Here is a 14240-nt window from a genome sequence, read left to right as displayed (position 1 = left end):
GCTGCAGCCCCAAACAAAATTGGATCCTGTTTATAAATTAGGGGAAACAGATATCAGGTAGGCAACTAGAAGTAACAGGGGGAAGAGGAAGTGTTGCTAGAGAACACGAAGTGTGAAGACAGAGGTAGAGGATGGATCCAGACCCAGCAGCAGTAGCGTGCAGGATTTGGCCATGAACTTGGCTTCACTGAGTCCACCACTTTAGAGACTGGCTGAGTCAATCCCTACATCATCATAAGATTGAAACTATCAAACTAATACATTTATTAATGTTAACTCTAGATACACATTAGCCAAGACTTCTGCCCAATAATAGGCTACAATTAAATACATCAGGATGTTGTATCAAGTCCACATTATTAGTTATTAGCTATTGAGGGCCTACTCTGTGTCAGGTTCTATACAGATATTGTCTCTAATTTTTGTGACAGTTCTTCAAGGCAGGTATTACTGTCCCCACTTTACAGATGAGCAAATGGAGGCTCAGACTGGCTAATAGATTGCCCTAGGGCAATAAGCAGCCAATAAGCAGAGGGGCTGGATCCAAACGTAACCCAAAATCCAAATGTCTCACCTTTTCCTCTGTATTGTATCAGGTTTCCCCTTTCACTATACATCCTTTATTAATAATAATTTGACATGACAATGTGTTAAAATCACTGTGGCATGAAATCTTGTCCAAGATGCGTATTTGGTTGGAGAGATGCTAGTAGTGTTGCTTGGTGCTGGGGATTCCTGTTTACTAAAGCCCTGTTTTTGTTGTTTTTGTTTGTTTTTTTGTTTTTGTGTTTGTTTGTTTTTTGTTTTTGTTTTTGTTTGTTTTGAGACGGAGTCTCGCTGTGTAGTCCAGGCTGGAGTGCAGTGGTGCGATCTCAGCTCACTACCAACTCTACCTCCCAGGTTCACTCCATTCTCCTGCCTCAGCCTCCTGAGTAGCTGGGACTACAGGCACCCGCCGCCACGCCCGGCTAATTTTTTGTATTTTTAGTAGAGACGGGGTTTCACCGTGTTAGCCAGGATGGTCTCGATCTCCTGACCTCATGATCCGCCCGCTTCAGCCTCCCAAAGTGCTGGGATTACAGGCGTGAGCCACTGCGCCCGGCCCCTGTTTTTCTTCTTAATGTGTATCAGATCCAATCTATTAGAGATGCTGGAAAACATCAAATGGAAACAATCGAAAAAAAAAAAAAAAAGCAGGGATCAGATGGTGCAGATGTATCCAAAATGCTATAGACAAGGCAATCTCAAGAAACTCTGGATGCTGTTAATTAAGAAATGAACAGCTGTCCAGACTAAGAATTGGCAAGACTCTTTGGATGAATATACATAGGTAAGAAGAAAAAGAGCCACCTCATGATCACAAATAAGGACCAATAACTAGTCTACCCCAAGCAGGTGTGGTGTCTAAATGCAGCCCTGGACCCAGTCTTAGGGTTCTGGAATGCTCTCGCTTCAGGACCAGGATCTTCGATTAGAAGGTTGGAAGGTTACCAAGGCAACTCCCAGGTCATCTTCTAACCTTGGGCCTGCTCCAAGCCCCAGACTCTTAGTCCAGTTTAGTCATATATTATGGACAGATCCCTAGCTTGTACCTGACCCCTCTGAATATTGACTATATTCTGACATTTGGTCCAGGGCATTATCAAAAGTCTTAAATGGCCTTATCCTATACCTAGAAGAGTAAATTTCCCATTCACTCATCCTTTATTGTTTTTCATTCATCCGTCATATATTTGTGGAGAGCCTGATGTCCCAGGCACTGTTCTTGGTGCTAGGGATGCAATAATGGTTGAAATGGACAATCCCTGCCTTTGTGGAATTTAGAGGCTAAGAGGAGAAATAGAAGTTAATTAAATAATCTCCTGACCCAAATGTAAATTCACGATGATAATACGTTATTAAACATTTGCTAAAGACCAGGAATTGTGCTAAAATGGATTGCCGAAATGGCACTTAAGCCTCTCCACTGTCCCGGGGAAACTAAGGTTCAGAGGGATGATCCAGCTTTGCCAGCTGGGATTCCAATCCAGCGTCACCTGATGCAAAAAGTCCGTACATTTGACTACTTTCTTATATCTCCCTTGGCAAATGATAGATCTCATTTCTTTTCCAGTTTCTGTGAGGTCTAGATTTGGGCTTGTGGAAGTTCTACTTTTTCATGTAGCCTTTGACAAAAAATATTCCAGCACCTAAAATGTGTAATTCTTTGGGGTCGGGCAACTTATTACAGACAAGTTTTAATACTGAGAAGCAACAACAATTTGCTACGTGAAGGATACCTGAAAACCAGATTACTACCTAAGCCAAGGTTAAAACAATGTTCCGCACAGACGTTGCCGAATGTTTTGGATTATTAATGCAGCAATGGCGCTCTCTGATGGCTGCTGGTGTGTATTACATGTCTCTTGACTGGAGAAGAATACATTTTGGATGTTGTGGAGGCCTCCTATTCCACGGTTTGGATAAATAATAAGCCTCCCTTCGGCTTGATCATCTTCTCTCCTCATCCCCTTCCCCTTTTATCCCTCACCATTTACTTCAATTCCAGAGGGAAGGTCATGAATACAGAATGCAGCCTGTTGTCAACGTTCAGAGACCCAGCAATCAAGACACAGGTCCCCATGACGGACAGTGAAATTGTCACAGTGTGAACCATGTGCAGACAATCTCCAGGATCACTTACCCATTTAAGTCATGACAGATTCATCCATCATCTCCTGCTAGAATGCTCCTTCTTTTCTGAAGATTATGGCTACACATAATCCTACCCACATACTCTGTGATGCTATCCCACAGCTTTAGGAAACAGACAGGAATTTATACATTCTCTTTGAGCTAAGAACTATTGTGCTAAGAGCTGGAGATACAGTGATGACCAAGTCGTGGTCCCCATTCTAAATCTTACACCCTATCAGGGGACTCAGGTGGCCAATTTATCTGTAAATCATTCACTTCCAATTATAATAATTGCTACAAAAAATGAGGCTTTGAGCGTCTGTAGCATGGAGGAAATACCTTATTGGAGTCAGAAGAATTTTCCCTGAGGAAGGAGAGTAAGGTGTGGGGTGCCAAAAATGGAGAAGGGACTAGTCAGAGTGATCAGGGGCTTGGAGAAGAAAGAACCTGGGGCTGAGGCAGCCTGAACTGGGCTTCTCCTGGGGCTAAAGGTGAGTGATCAGTGTAGAGTCAACCAGTAGGAACAGACATTAGATCCTAATGCCTGTCATGTAAACCAGGTAATCTCAAGGATGGTGAGCTATTAAGAGAGAATGTTTGTCATTAACTGACCCATTGTGAACGATTGAGCTGGTGTTAGAGGATGAGTATAATCCAACACCTGAATGTTTCTTTTGAGGGTTAATTTAAACTCTCTTGGCCAGGTGTGGTGGCTCACACCTGTAATCCCAGCACTTTGGGAGGCTGAGGTGGGTGGATCACTTGAGGTCAGGAATTCAAGATCAGCCTGGCCAACATGGTGAAACCGCCATCTCTACTAAAAATACTCAAATTAGCCAGGCATGGTGGCATGCGCCTGTAATCCCAGCTACTCGGGAGGCTGAGGCAGGAGAATTGCTTGAACCCAGGAGGCGGAGGCTGCAGTGAGCCAAGATTGCACCACTGCACTCCAGCCCGGGCAATAGAGTGACAGACTCTGTCTCAAAAAAAAAGAAAAAAAAAAGTTAAACTGTCTTGAGTACTAAACATTGGTGTGGAGAACATCCTCAATCTTTGCCAATTCTGCATCTTCGCTGGAGCCAAGGATATTGCAGAATTTGCTATTTACATCCCCTCCACTGCTTGTGTAAGATGAGGAAATAACAATAGCAGACATAATTGCTGAGGTTGGGAGGGGGAGTTGAGCTAACAACAGGCAAAAGATGAAGGGAAGAGCGGATAATGGTGGCAGCTATGGGATTCCAATGGTGAATTGTGGCTACTTAAAAAAATCAGGATATAAAGCCTTACCTATTGTGGGATACCAACTAGCTCTCAGGATACCTCAGGCTAAAATGCAAGATTTAGATCTTCAAAACCTGGGTTCAAATCCTACTTTTCTACCTCTAGGTATGTGATTAGGTTAACAAACTTTCTTCTGCCTCCATTTCTACGTCTGTAAATAGCAATAATAGTAGTATGTATCTGCTTTTTAAATTATTGTGAAGAAGTGCGTGTAAAGTGCGTAGCATCACGCCTGGCACTTTTCAATTATTCAATATTGGCTTATTATTGACAATATTTAATATTTGGGAGGAAATACACACACATATAAGACAGACTTAAGGAAAACTTTTATTTTCTTCTTCACACTTTTCCGTTATTTTCCAATTTTCTAAAATGAGTATGCATTGCTATTAAAACCAAAAGGAGGGAAACCCACAAATTTCTGAACAATAGAAGTTTGACTGTTCCACTGTTTCCGGAATTTCCCGGAACATGTTGTTCAAGAAGGACGTGGGAGTGCATGCTAAAGCACAGATTGCTAGGTCTCGACCCGTAAATACTGGATCAAAATCTTTAAGAAATAATGCTGGTAATCTATACTTTTAATCAGCTCCACAGATGACTGTTATAATCAGGCACTGCTGGGACGTGTTGATTGAATGGGAAGTCAGCAGAGAGTGGGCGGGGAAGGCCGGGCGGGTTGCAGCGATCACGAGGCCTGCGCCTACAGTTCCCATATTGCCCCGCGAAATCGCGACGAGCAAGCCCGAGCCCTGCCGGGAGTTGTAGTTTCTCTCGGCTAGGCCGCTGCCTATAAAGAACGCCGGAGATGGGCACAGAAAACTTCCCGCCCCACAATGCAAAGGCCAACGGTGACGCCATCTGGGGCGCGCCTGGAATCGAGCAGGCCGTTTCTGCCGCGTCCACCACAACCTCTGCGGTATCAGAGAGGGCCTTCGCCGCCGCCGCCCCCACCACCGCCCCCGCCGCCATCGCCCCCGCCGCCGCCACCACCACCACCGTCACCTCCGCCGCTGCCGCCTTGGGGCCCTCCTCCTTCACCGCCCCCTTCACCACCTCTACACGTTTTAGGCCTTCTGTCCTGGAGAAGAAGCTATAGTCGGTCTCCCTTGTGGGCCCGGGGCGCAGCCATGGCGGACGGCGGCGGCGGCGGGGGAACTGGCGCGGTGGGCGGCGGCGGAACTGGCCAGGCCTCTGCCGGGGCAGCGACTGGCGCTACTGGGGCCAGCGGGGGCGGTGGCTCCATCAACCCGGCCTCGCTGCCTCCCGGCGACCCGCAGCTCATCGCTCTCATCGTGGAGCAGCTCAAAAGCCGGGGCCTTTTTGACAGCTTCCGCCGGGACTGCCTGGCCGACGTGGACACCAAGGTAGCTGCGGCCGCCTGGGGATTGGGGAGCGGGGCTGCACGTGAAGCCGCCGGGTGGCAGCTTTGATTTTCGAAAGCCGAGAGCAAAACAAAAGATAGCTTAGAAATCTCAGCAGGGAGGTCTTACACTGCTTGGGACAGTAGGGAGAGCTTTCTGAGCGATGCACCGTGCGTTCCTGCCTGATACATTTACTACTAGTTGTGATTTTACCCAGTCCCTTCTCCGAACTTGGGGTTTCAGTGTGGGTTTTAGAGCCTAGACAGTATCATTCCCAAGATGGAACTCCTCTAAGGCCCTTAATAACAAACTTCGAAACCAAGTAGATAAGCAAGCGTGCTTTAGAATTTCCACCTGTTCTGTACTCACCACTGAGAAGTTGGCATTAAACACAATGATTTGAACACACAGTCATCACCATTTTATTGCTGTTTATTCATTTTCTGTAGCTCATTGTTTGCAGACTAGTACGGGGTTGAATTAAGATAAATTGTAGAAACAGCACCCTCATTTTGCATTTCATCATTGATTAAAGGAGATTTGGTGCCTAGTTTAGATCCTAATGCCATTGGTCAGTCCCACCAGTAAAACACTATTTCACTTTACCTGCTCGTCAGGGTGGTTTGGATTCAACGAAATAATGGGTGTTAAGTATCAGACATACAGTAGTTGCTGGAGTGTTCATTTTCTTCCTTTTCAAAACTTGTCTAACCACGACTGTGGTTGTAGGTTAGGAGACCCTGTCACTGGACTCCTACAGGGTAGTGATTTCTCCTACCAGAGCCTGTCATGGAAACATTTTGCTTACCTCACAGCAAGATCGTGAGCTTAGAATTAGACCTTAAGATAGGGAAAAACGTAGTCTGTTTATTCGTTGAACGTTTATTGGCCTCTAGTTGCCAAGCTGTGTGATTACAGGAATAAGTCACTACCCCATCCTCAAAGCTTATAGTCTAGGATAGAAAACTGACATGTAAACCAGGTGGTAAATACGGATGTAGAGAGAGAAAGTGGTATACACTGTTCCTTCTCCAAGATGAAAAGCCCAACTAGAAGTCTGTCCTTGAAACAAAGTAATTTAATACATATACGTCCCAGGTATGTATTGACAGAGCTTTCACCTTTCCTAGGACAAGTTCTCCATTCATATTTCTCATATTCCGTTAGGTTTTGTGTGATTTTAAAACAAAAGCGACTACAGTAGCCCGCCCTATCCAAGGTTTTGCTTTCTGCGGTTTCATTTACCCAGTTGTTGCGGTATGGAAGTACTTGTGTTCAGGTAACCCTTATTTTACTTTATAATGGCCCTCAAAGAAATTCATGCGTAGTGTATATAGGGTTCAGTACTACCTGAGGTTTCAGGCACCCACGGGGGGTCTTGGAACGTATCCCTTGGGTGGGAGGGGACTACCGTCTTGAGCGGCTGTTGAGGGAGAGTGGTTGGAACCTTCCCATGTACAGCTCCTTAGCTTTCCTTCTGAGAATTCCAGGTTGTTTTAATTCTTGAAGATAGTGTTTTTTCAGGCATATCTTATCTGAGACCTTTGTTGCTTTAGCCCGGTGGTTCTCAAAGCGTGGTGCTTGGATTAACATCAGCATCACCTGAGAACTTGTTAGAAATGCACGTTTTGGGCCCCACCCCAGACTGCTGAAGTATTTAGGGGAAATTGAACAGATGTCTGTAATTTACTTTGCACTGCATCCAAAAACAAATAGAACTGATAAGTGAACAGGTGGAGGGGTTGGTAGTACAGTAAAACGTTATGAGTGGGCTCATGAGTTTCTTTGACTTCTTGAACTGAGATGATTCTATATCGCCTGGGTTTGTTACGTGTTTTGGTGGTGATGTTCACTGTCCTTTGTCCTTTTTCAGTAAACAGTTCGTATCATCTCAAACCAGGTGAGTTATCTTGAGCAGACGGTATAGTATCAGGATTTATGCTTACAAGGGACAAAAATAATCCTAACTGCTTTATGCAAAGGGGAGAATCTGTTGTCTCCTGGAATCCAAGGAAGGATTGAATGAACAAACTCTCCCAGAGGGTAGACATGCGTTTGGAACCAGATATTCCCCATTCGTTCTATGTCTTTCATCTCTGTTGATATCTGTTTTACTGTTGCTTCAGAGTGGAGTTATCCATTTGGTTACTAGTATCTCTTGATTACATTTTACAGCTTCTTCCTCTAGAGAGAGGCTGTCAGCTCCAATCTGGGAAATCCCAGGGAATGTCTGCATTGTCTTAGCGTAGCTCAGGCACCCACTCCTGTGGCACCCTCTGCCCTACCCTTGTGAAGAGAGGAAGACAGTTATTAGAAAGAAGGCGTTACTGGGCAGATAGCACATGGTATCTGTGAATTTTACTCCTCTGCCCCCATTTCCTTGCCTTTCTCTTTTCCAGGTTTAGTGGAGTCTTTGAGTTTGCTCTCTCAGCCTTTTGGAAGAGGCCAGTCATGGAATTGAGGCCTGCTGGTTCCTTTGTCAACTTCATTTCCCTGACTGTTAGCAAACTTTGCCACAGTAATGCTGCCTAGCAAACTGAATCTCAGCAGCTTATAACCAGCACTTGTTCACATGCTCATGGGGCGGCAGGTCTACCAAAGTTCAGCTGAGCTAGGAAGGCTTCAGCTGGTAGCTTGGCTGCAGGCTGCCCAGGTGTGGGTCCAGGCTGTGGGTTGTTGTCAGGCCTGCTGCATGTAGAGTTACTTAAAAGCAAATGGAATAAGTGAAGCGCCTGGCATTGTGCCCACCCACCATAAAGTGGGCACTTGTGTTAACCATTAATTCCTGGCTGCCACACTGCATGGTGATCTTCGTGCACGGTGGAAGTGTATTTAGACTTAATAACGTTTCTGTGAAAAGCACTGTTCTGAGAGACTAAGTTCAAAACTTTGGTGCATGTAACTTCTGACCTTGCCTCTTCTTTTTAACATTTTAGCCAGCTTACCAAAACCTGAGGCAGAAAGTGGATAATTTTGTGTCAACACATCTGGACAAGCAGGAATGGAATCCTACAATGAACAAAAACCAATTGCGAAATGGTCTGAGGCAGAGTGTGGTTCAGTAAGTAAGCAGAATTTAAAGCTTTTGAAAAGGCAGTCATCACAAGTGTGATGCACAAGAAGGTTGAGGTCTCTGTTTAGTCAAGGTTGATGGGACTTTATATCAAGTATCACTTAGGAGGTGCAGCAGTCTGCTTCTTTATTATAATTAAGGTTAAGCAGAGTACTCAATTGAAATTCCAGTTTCTGCAGCCTGTGAAGGCCTCCTGTGTGCATCTCTACTGGGTGCATCAAAAGACATTCCAAATTGCGAGACATGTTCCCTGCTCTTTGAAGTTTCAGTGTCGTCCAAACATATATGTGAGTTTTATACCGAGATATCAGGGTTTGGATCTTGGGCAAGAGGAGTTGGATCTTTATTCTCACAGGTGAATATGAAATAAATGAGTCCACCAGGACTGCCACCTCTAAAGTGTAATGGTGACAGCTTTCAGGAAGAAGGCATAGTCTTAATAAAGTATTGTACTTCACAGTAACAAACTGAACCTTAGTTAATAAATGTGCTATTGATAGCTTATCTGAGTGACGCACAAAAGTGCAGGTGGAGGAGGGTATAGAAATGGGAGAACACATTAGTGATTGCCTGGGGTTACAGATGGGAGGAGGGGGTGAGTGTGACTTGAAAGTGGTAGCACGAGGGGGAACTTGCAATGGTGCAGTTAAGTATCACTGAATTGTGCTGTGCTCACGTGCAACAACTCGTATGGTAAAGTCACACGGAGCTACACACACAAATAAGTGCAAGTGTAACTGAAGTCTAAATAAGGTCTGGATTGGACCAGTGTCGTTTTCCTGGCTTTGATATTGCACTGTAGTTATGCAAGGTGCTGACATTAGAGCTGGCTGAGTGAAGGGTGTGTGTGGAACTCCCTGGACACTTCTTCACAACTTCCTGTGAATATGCAGTGATTTTAAGATTTTTAAAGTTTTTAAAAGTGTTTTACTAACAAGCTAGTACTTCCAATATGGCTGAATGCTGGGAAGAAGCCTGATAGCAGAAGATGCCCAGTGCCTTGTCATTCTGGAGTCAGTACCGAGTGCCTTTCCCTTTCTCCAGAGAGCAGACTGGTGGCACCGGGCTCTTTCAGAAAGAAGGGGACAGTAGCTACCCCTTACCGAGCAACTCTTTATTACATGTCTGGCACTGGTCTTTACATATATCACTCATCCTCACGAAAAGCCTGTTTCACAGCTAAAGTCACTTGTGTTTACCCTATCTTGAGTAAATCAAAACACTGAACATTTTGAAATATTTGGAAAGTTGCCATGATTGTATGAAGGCTGTTAACATTGCTTTGATTTCCGTAATGAGCATGGTTGTCATTCTAGAGGTATGCATGTGGCGCTTCTTGCATTTCTTTAGTAGGAATTGTAATACCGAAAAGTGCACAGAAGTTCAGTGAAACATAATTAGAACATCCCCTGATCACCCAGGTCGAGAAATGGACTCACATCCCCTAAAACAGCCTAGCTCCGGACATACCTTCCTCCTTTCAGAAGTTTGCCATATTCCTGACTTTTATGCTAATCATTTTCTCTCTTCATAGTTTTTACCACCTCTGTGAAGTTTTGTGTTTTTTTTTCCTGCTTTTTGATTTGACTTAGAATGTATTTAACCTGAAAACGTGAACTTGGCTTTAATACTGGGACATTTCTCCACAATTCTTGCTAGCATTTTGAATTTGAGGCAAAATCTACTGGAGTTTTGAAACACAGACTTTCTGCTTGCCCCCAGGTGCTCTCCCCAGATGGACACTGCAGGCCTTCAGAGCATTGGCTCACTGGCCTGGCTGTTCTGGCCCAGATGTTGTAACCCAGTGCCACAGCCTAGAGGGTTTAACAGGAAATTAGCCTGTACTATTGAACTGAATTATGACGAATAACTCTCTTAACTGTACAATATTTGTTCATTCCATCTTCTACGTTAGGCTCCTAACAAGATTTTATGTTTTCCTCAAAAGCTTTAAGAATCTCCAGGAAAGTGAGCTGCCCTCCCTTGGTACTTTGTTTCCCCTGATCAGGGATTTTGGTCAGTCGGGGATGCTTTAACAAGGCGCCATATACTAGGTGGGTTGTAAACAATGGAAATTTACTTCTCACCATTCTGGAGGCTAGAAGTCCAAGACCAAGATGCCAGCATGATCAGGTTCAGGGGAAGGCCTTCTTGCAGGCAGTAGACTGCCAACTGCTTCTTCTTCTCGTGTGGTGGAAAGAGAGCTCGCTAACTTCCTGGGGTCCCTTTTGTAAGGGCATAAATTGCATTCACGGAGGCTCTGCCCTCATGACCCAATCGCCTCCCAAAGGCCCTGCCTCCAAAGGCCATCACATTAAGGATTAGATTTCAACATAGGAAGTCTGGGGGACACAGGCATTTAGTTGATAATATCAAGCTTTTACATCTAGTAAAGGCGCTTGTCAATCTGACTCAGGAAGTGATTTGGTAAAGTTGGAAAGGTATTGGCTTGTGACTGAGGAGAGGTGGCTTTGCTTTGTAACTGACCCATAGCCGGATGCTAACTTTGCTGTATTTAATGATGCTCATCACTAAGGGCAGATACTGTCTAATGCCTGGTCTACCTGAAAATGTGCCCTTCAGTGCTCTAATGGTGGTGTATTTACATCTAGGCTTCCTGTCGATAAGCTGTTAGTTACCATTGAATCCATGGAGCACTTTACACACTAATCATCTTTCCCAGTTCACAGCCTGTTTCTTGTCTTCTTTATCATGATGTACATTTACTCATGTCTTTCCTTTGCTGTACCCTGACAGACCATTTGCCCACTTGCTGCCCGGCCTATTTTTACCCAAAGGCTTAAATGGCCTCTGAAGCCTCAAGTCTACAGGAAGATAAGTAAAACCTGCCCAATGCTTGTGATGGTATTGGAATATTTCAATCCTTTGAGAAGAACACTTCACTTTGAACCTTACCGGCTATTTTCCAGAATGTCCAAATATGATTTGTTTCCTCTCACCATCATTTCCAGTACCCTGTCCCAAGTGTTTGAATATAGATATTGATACACTCTGATTTTTGCTCTACTTCAGAAAGGATTGGGGATGTAATTTAGCCCTCTAGGAGCTTGGAACTAATTTGTTTATCTATTTCTTGTTTGCCTCCAAGTTGCTTCTTATGTGTTACTGGTAGCAGCTACAGCTGAAGGCCATGGTGAATTGCTGGTGATGTAAATACTCCCAGCCCTGACTGATCGGCCTTGTTTAAATTTTGAGGGTTAGTAAACAGGTTGCTGCTGGAGCTACTTCTTCTTAGCCTATTAAGAGAATAAATGTTGAAGGAAATGGAGTCAAATTCGGGGCTCACTGGCTTTGACAGTACGAGGAAGCTTTTCAGTGCCACACGTGTCAAACTCTTTCTCACCAGTCTGTCATTTGTTTGTTGTTTTGGAGCAGCTCACTTAGTTTTGTTTTTGGTTCCTTTGTACAAGGCTGGGTGATTGTGGGTGAGATTGTGCAGTAGGAATACCAGCTGCTGGTTGAGAATTGCCCCTCAAAAGTGAAAATAGCTTGAGCCGTGTGTGGTAAGTGGATTGACCTCTAAACTCCCTAGAAGGGCTGTAGCTTTGAAGGTGGACATTTATTGGGCTCCCACATGACACTTATTGGGGTTAAAGATGAATCCCGAAGGAACTAAATAACAATGATCTGTTTGTCTCCACAAGGTCAGGGATGTTGGAAGCTGGAGTAGACAGGATTATTTCTCAGGTGGTGGATCCAAAACTTAACCACATCTTCAGGCCACAAATAGAACGAGCAATTCATGAGTTCCTGGCAGCCCAGAAAAAAGCAGCTGTGCCAGCACCCCCTCCAGAGCCCGAAGGCCAGGACCCTCCAGCTCCATCTCAGGACACTTCGTAAGGTCCAGTATCCTATCTTCTGTCCAGGAGTATGCATCTCTGGCTTGTAGATATATAAAATGGATAGGAATGGGGTAGGCCGTAATTGAGGATCATTCAGAAAGTATTTACTGCAGATGGACTTCACCTACTGTTCTAAGTCACTTTTTACTGAGAACCAGCTGGTAGAATTTTCCTGTGTCAGTGACTGATTTTCTGTTCCACCAGGAGCTAAACACGGAAGCTATGGATAGATGCTTCATTAGAAATCAGCTGGGATGATTGGTGTGCATAAAGGGGATTCAAATGAAGGTCTTATTTTGCTGAAATGTTTAAATGAGTCTCTCCTGGACATGAGTTAACTTGGGCTTGCAATTTTATTTAAAATCAAGCAGTGCGTTTTGAAGTGGTATCCTAAACGGGATTCAGAGTCCTCTTTGAATGCGACTCGATTTCTGTGAATTTAGAAGGAGTTTGTTTACCACTATCGATTACCATGGGATTCTTCTGTTAGAAACACTGCCCCTTTTTAAATTAAATTTGGAATTAAATGTAATTTTAAACAGCTGTAGATGTACAAAAGAATGCTTTTTGCAGGTTTTGGGAGACATTAGTATGAGCAGTGATGAAGTTAGCAGTGGACTTTTAGCCATTGTTGGTGACTGTTGGGGTATGTTTTATCCCTTCATTCTGATTTGGTGTTCTCTTTTTAAGATTCTCTGAGATGCCTATTATAATCAGTAAGTGAGGTGGATTGACTAGGGCGTTTTGAGCGTCAGTGATGAGCAACGCGAGAGCATCAGGATTGTCTTTTTGTTCCTCTATTGAGAGAAGCCCTTGAGTCCAATATGGAGTGTAAAACATTCATTTTAAGTCTTTTTAATTGTAAATTCCTTTAGGAACATATAAGTGAATATAGTCTCTTATCAATAAATAACATTTTGATATGATTATCTTTCCTTTTTAGAATATGCCAGACACCTTTTGAAAGCTAATTTTTGGTGAAGAAATGGATTCGGTTACATAAGAGTGCAACTTCAGACTGAAGATAGGCCAAGGTTGTCACTGATCTCAAGATTTCAACTTTGACCATGGGCAGTGACCAGACTGAAAGGGGAGCAAGTTCGGCAGTGGGAGAATTGACCGTGTCACCCCCTGCATTGTGCTGCCATTTGGCCAGCGTGTCCAAGGGCATGACATCAAGTAGACACTACAGAGAGAGAAACACTACAGCAACCCAGGGTTGTCCTGAAACAGACTTTTATACTTGAACATAGAGACTGCACGTGGACTTTAGGGTTTGTGCTGTGGGACAAACGGAAGCTACAGTGAGAACATAGCCAGTCCCAAAGACAATTTCAAAGAACAATGACAATAAAGGTTAGCTGGGAATAGTCTTTTGACAGTGCTTATTTGATACTGTCTCTCAGAGTTTGCAAACCAGATTGTACAAGTCATTAGCATCAGATAGCTTTAAAGTTGTGACCTTCTTGTACATGAATCTTCTAGCCAGTTTCCTTTCCTTTGTAATAGGTAATGAAACATGAAATCCTAGAATGTGTGAGAAGTTCAGACATTAGGCATAAGGAAACTCGTTTGCAGGCTCTCTGTCCAGGGCTGCTTCCTGTCCTGGAGGGGCCAGTGAGTCTTAGGTATGTTTATTTTATTCTCACATTTGTGTTTTTTTAGAAAAGTGAATGGTCAATAAATGGCTTATCTTTCATAATAAAATCATTTGGTACTCTTACTCCGAAGCTTCAGCTGAAGCTTAGACCTCAGGTCTGTGAAGGGCAACCTTTGTCCTCTGCCGCTGTGCACCACACATGATCTACTGGCAGTGAAGATTGGTACGTATAACTTGGAACTATGAAACTAGTAGGTGTAGCTAGTAGCGGGCTGTTTCTCTCCTCCCTCGCTATTACTGACACGGGTCTTTAGTTGAGGTAGTCTGTGGTGTGTGTCAGTGTCTGTCAGCCTTGTGTGTGCAGAAGTAGCACAACG

The 14240-nt window shown here is 44.1% G+C and overlaps 1 protein-coding gene across 1 annotated transcript; it reads left to right on the top strand.

Annotated features, from left to right (window-relative positions):
• The first annotated feature begins 4828 nt into the window (after positions 1 to 4828).
• Positions 4829 to 13970, top strand: BOD1 (biorientation of chromosomes in cell division 1). Its single transcript, XM_054488778.2, has 4 exons — positions 4829 to 5330; positions 8264 to 8388; positions 12066 to 12262; positions 13207 to 13970. The coding sequence occupies exons 1-3, from the start codon at positions 5094 to 5096 to the stop codon at positions 12259 to 12261; spliced, it is 558 nt and encodes a 185-aa protein (XP_054344753.1). The 5' UTR covers positions 4829 to 5093; the 3' UTR covers position 12262; positions 13207 to 13970.
• The last annotated feature ends 270 nt before the right edge of the window (positions 13971 to 14240 follow it).

This window comes from Pongo pygmaeus, chromosome 4 (genome assembly GCF_028885625.2).
Source record: "Pongo pygmaeus isolate AG05252 chromosome 4, NHGRI_mPonPyg2-v2.0_pri, whole genome shotgun sequence".
Lineage (NCBI taxonomy): Eukaryota > Metazoa > Chordata > Mammalia > Primates > Hominidae > Pongo > Pongo pygmaeus.
This window is presented reverse-complemented; position numbering and strand designations above follow the sequence as displayed.

Coding starts and splice junctions, on each gene's coding strand:
- BOD1 (XM_054488778.2), top strand. CDS start 5,094: ATGGCGGACGGCGGCGGCGGCGGGGGAACTGGCGCGGTGGGCGGCGGC. Junction 5,331..8,263: donor TGGCCGACGTGGACACCAAG/GTAGCTGCGGCC, acceptor TTAACATTTTAG/CCAGCTTACCAAAACCTGAG. Junction 8,389..12,065: donor CTGAGGCAGAGTGTGGTTCA/GTAAGTAAGCAG, acceptor TGTCTCCACAAG/GTCAGGGATGTTGGAAGCTG.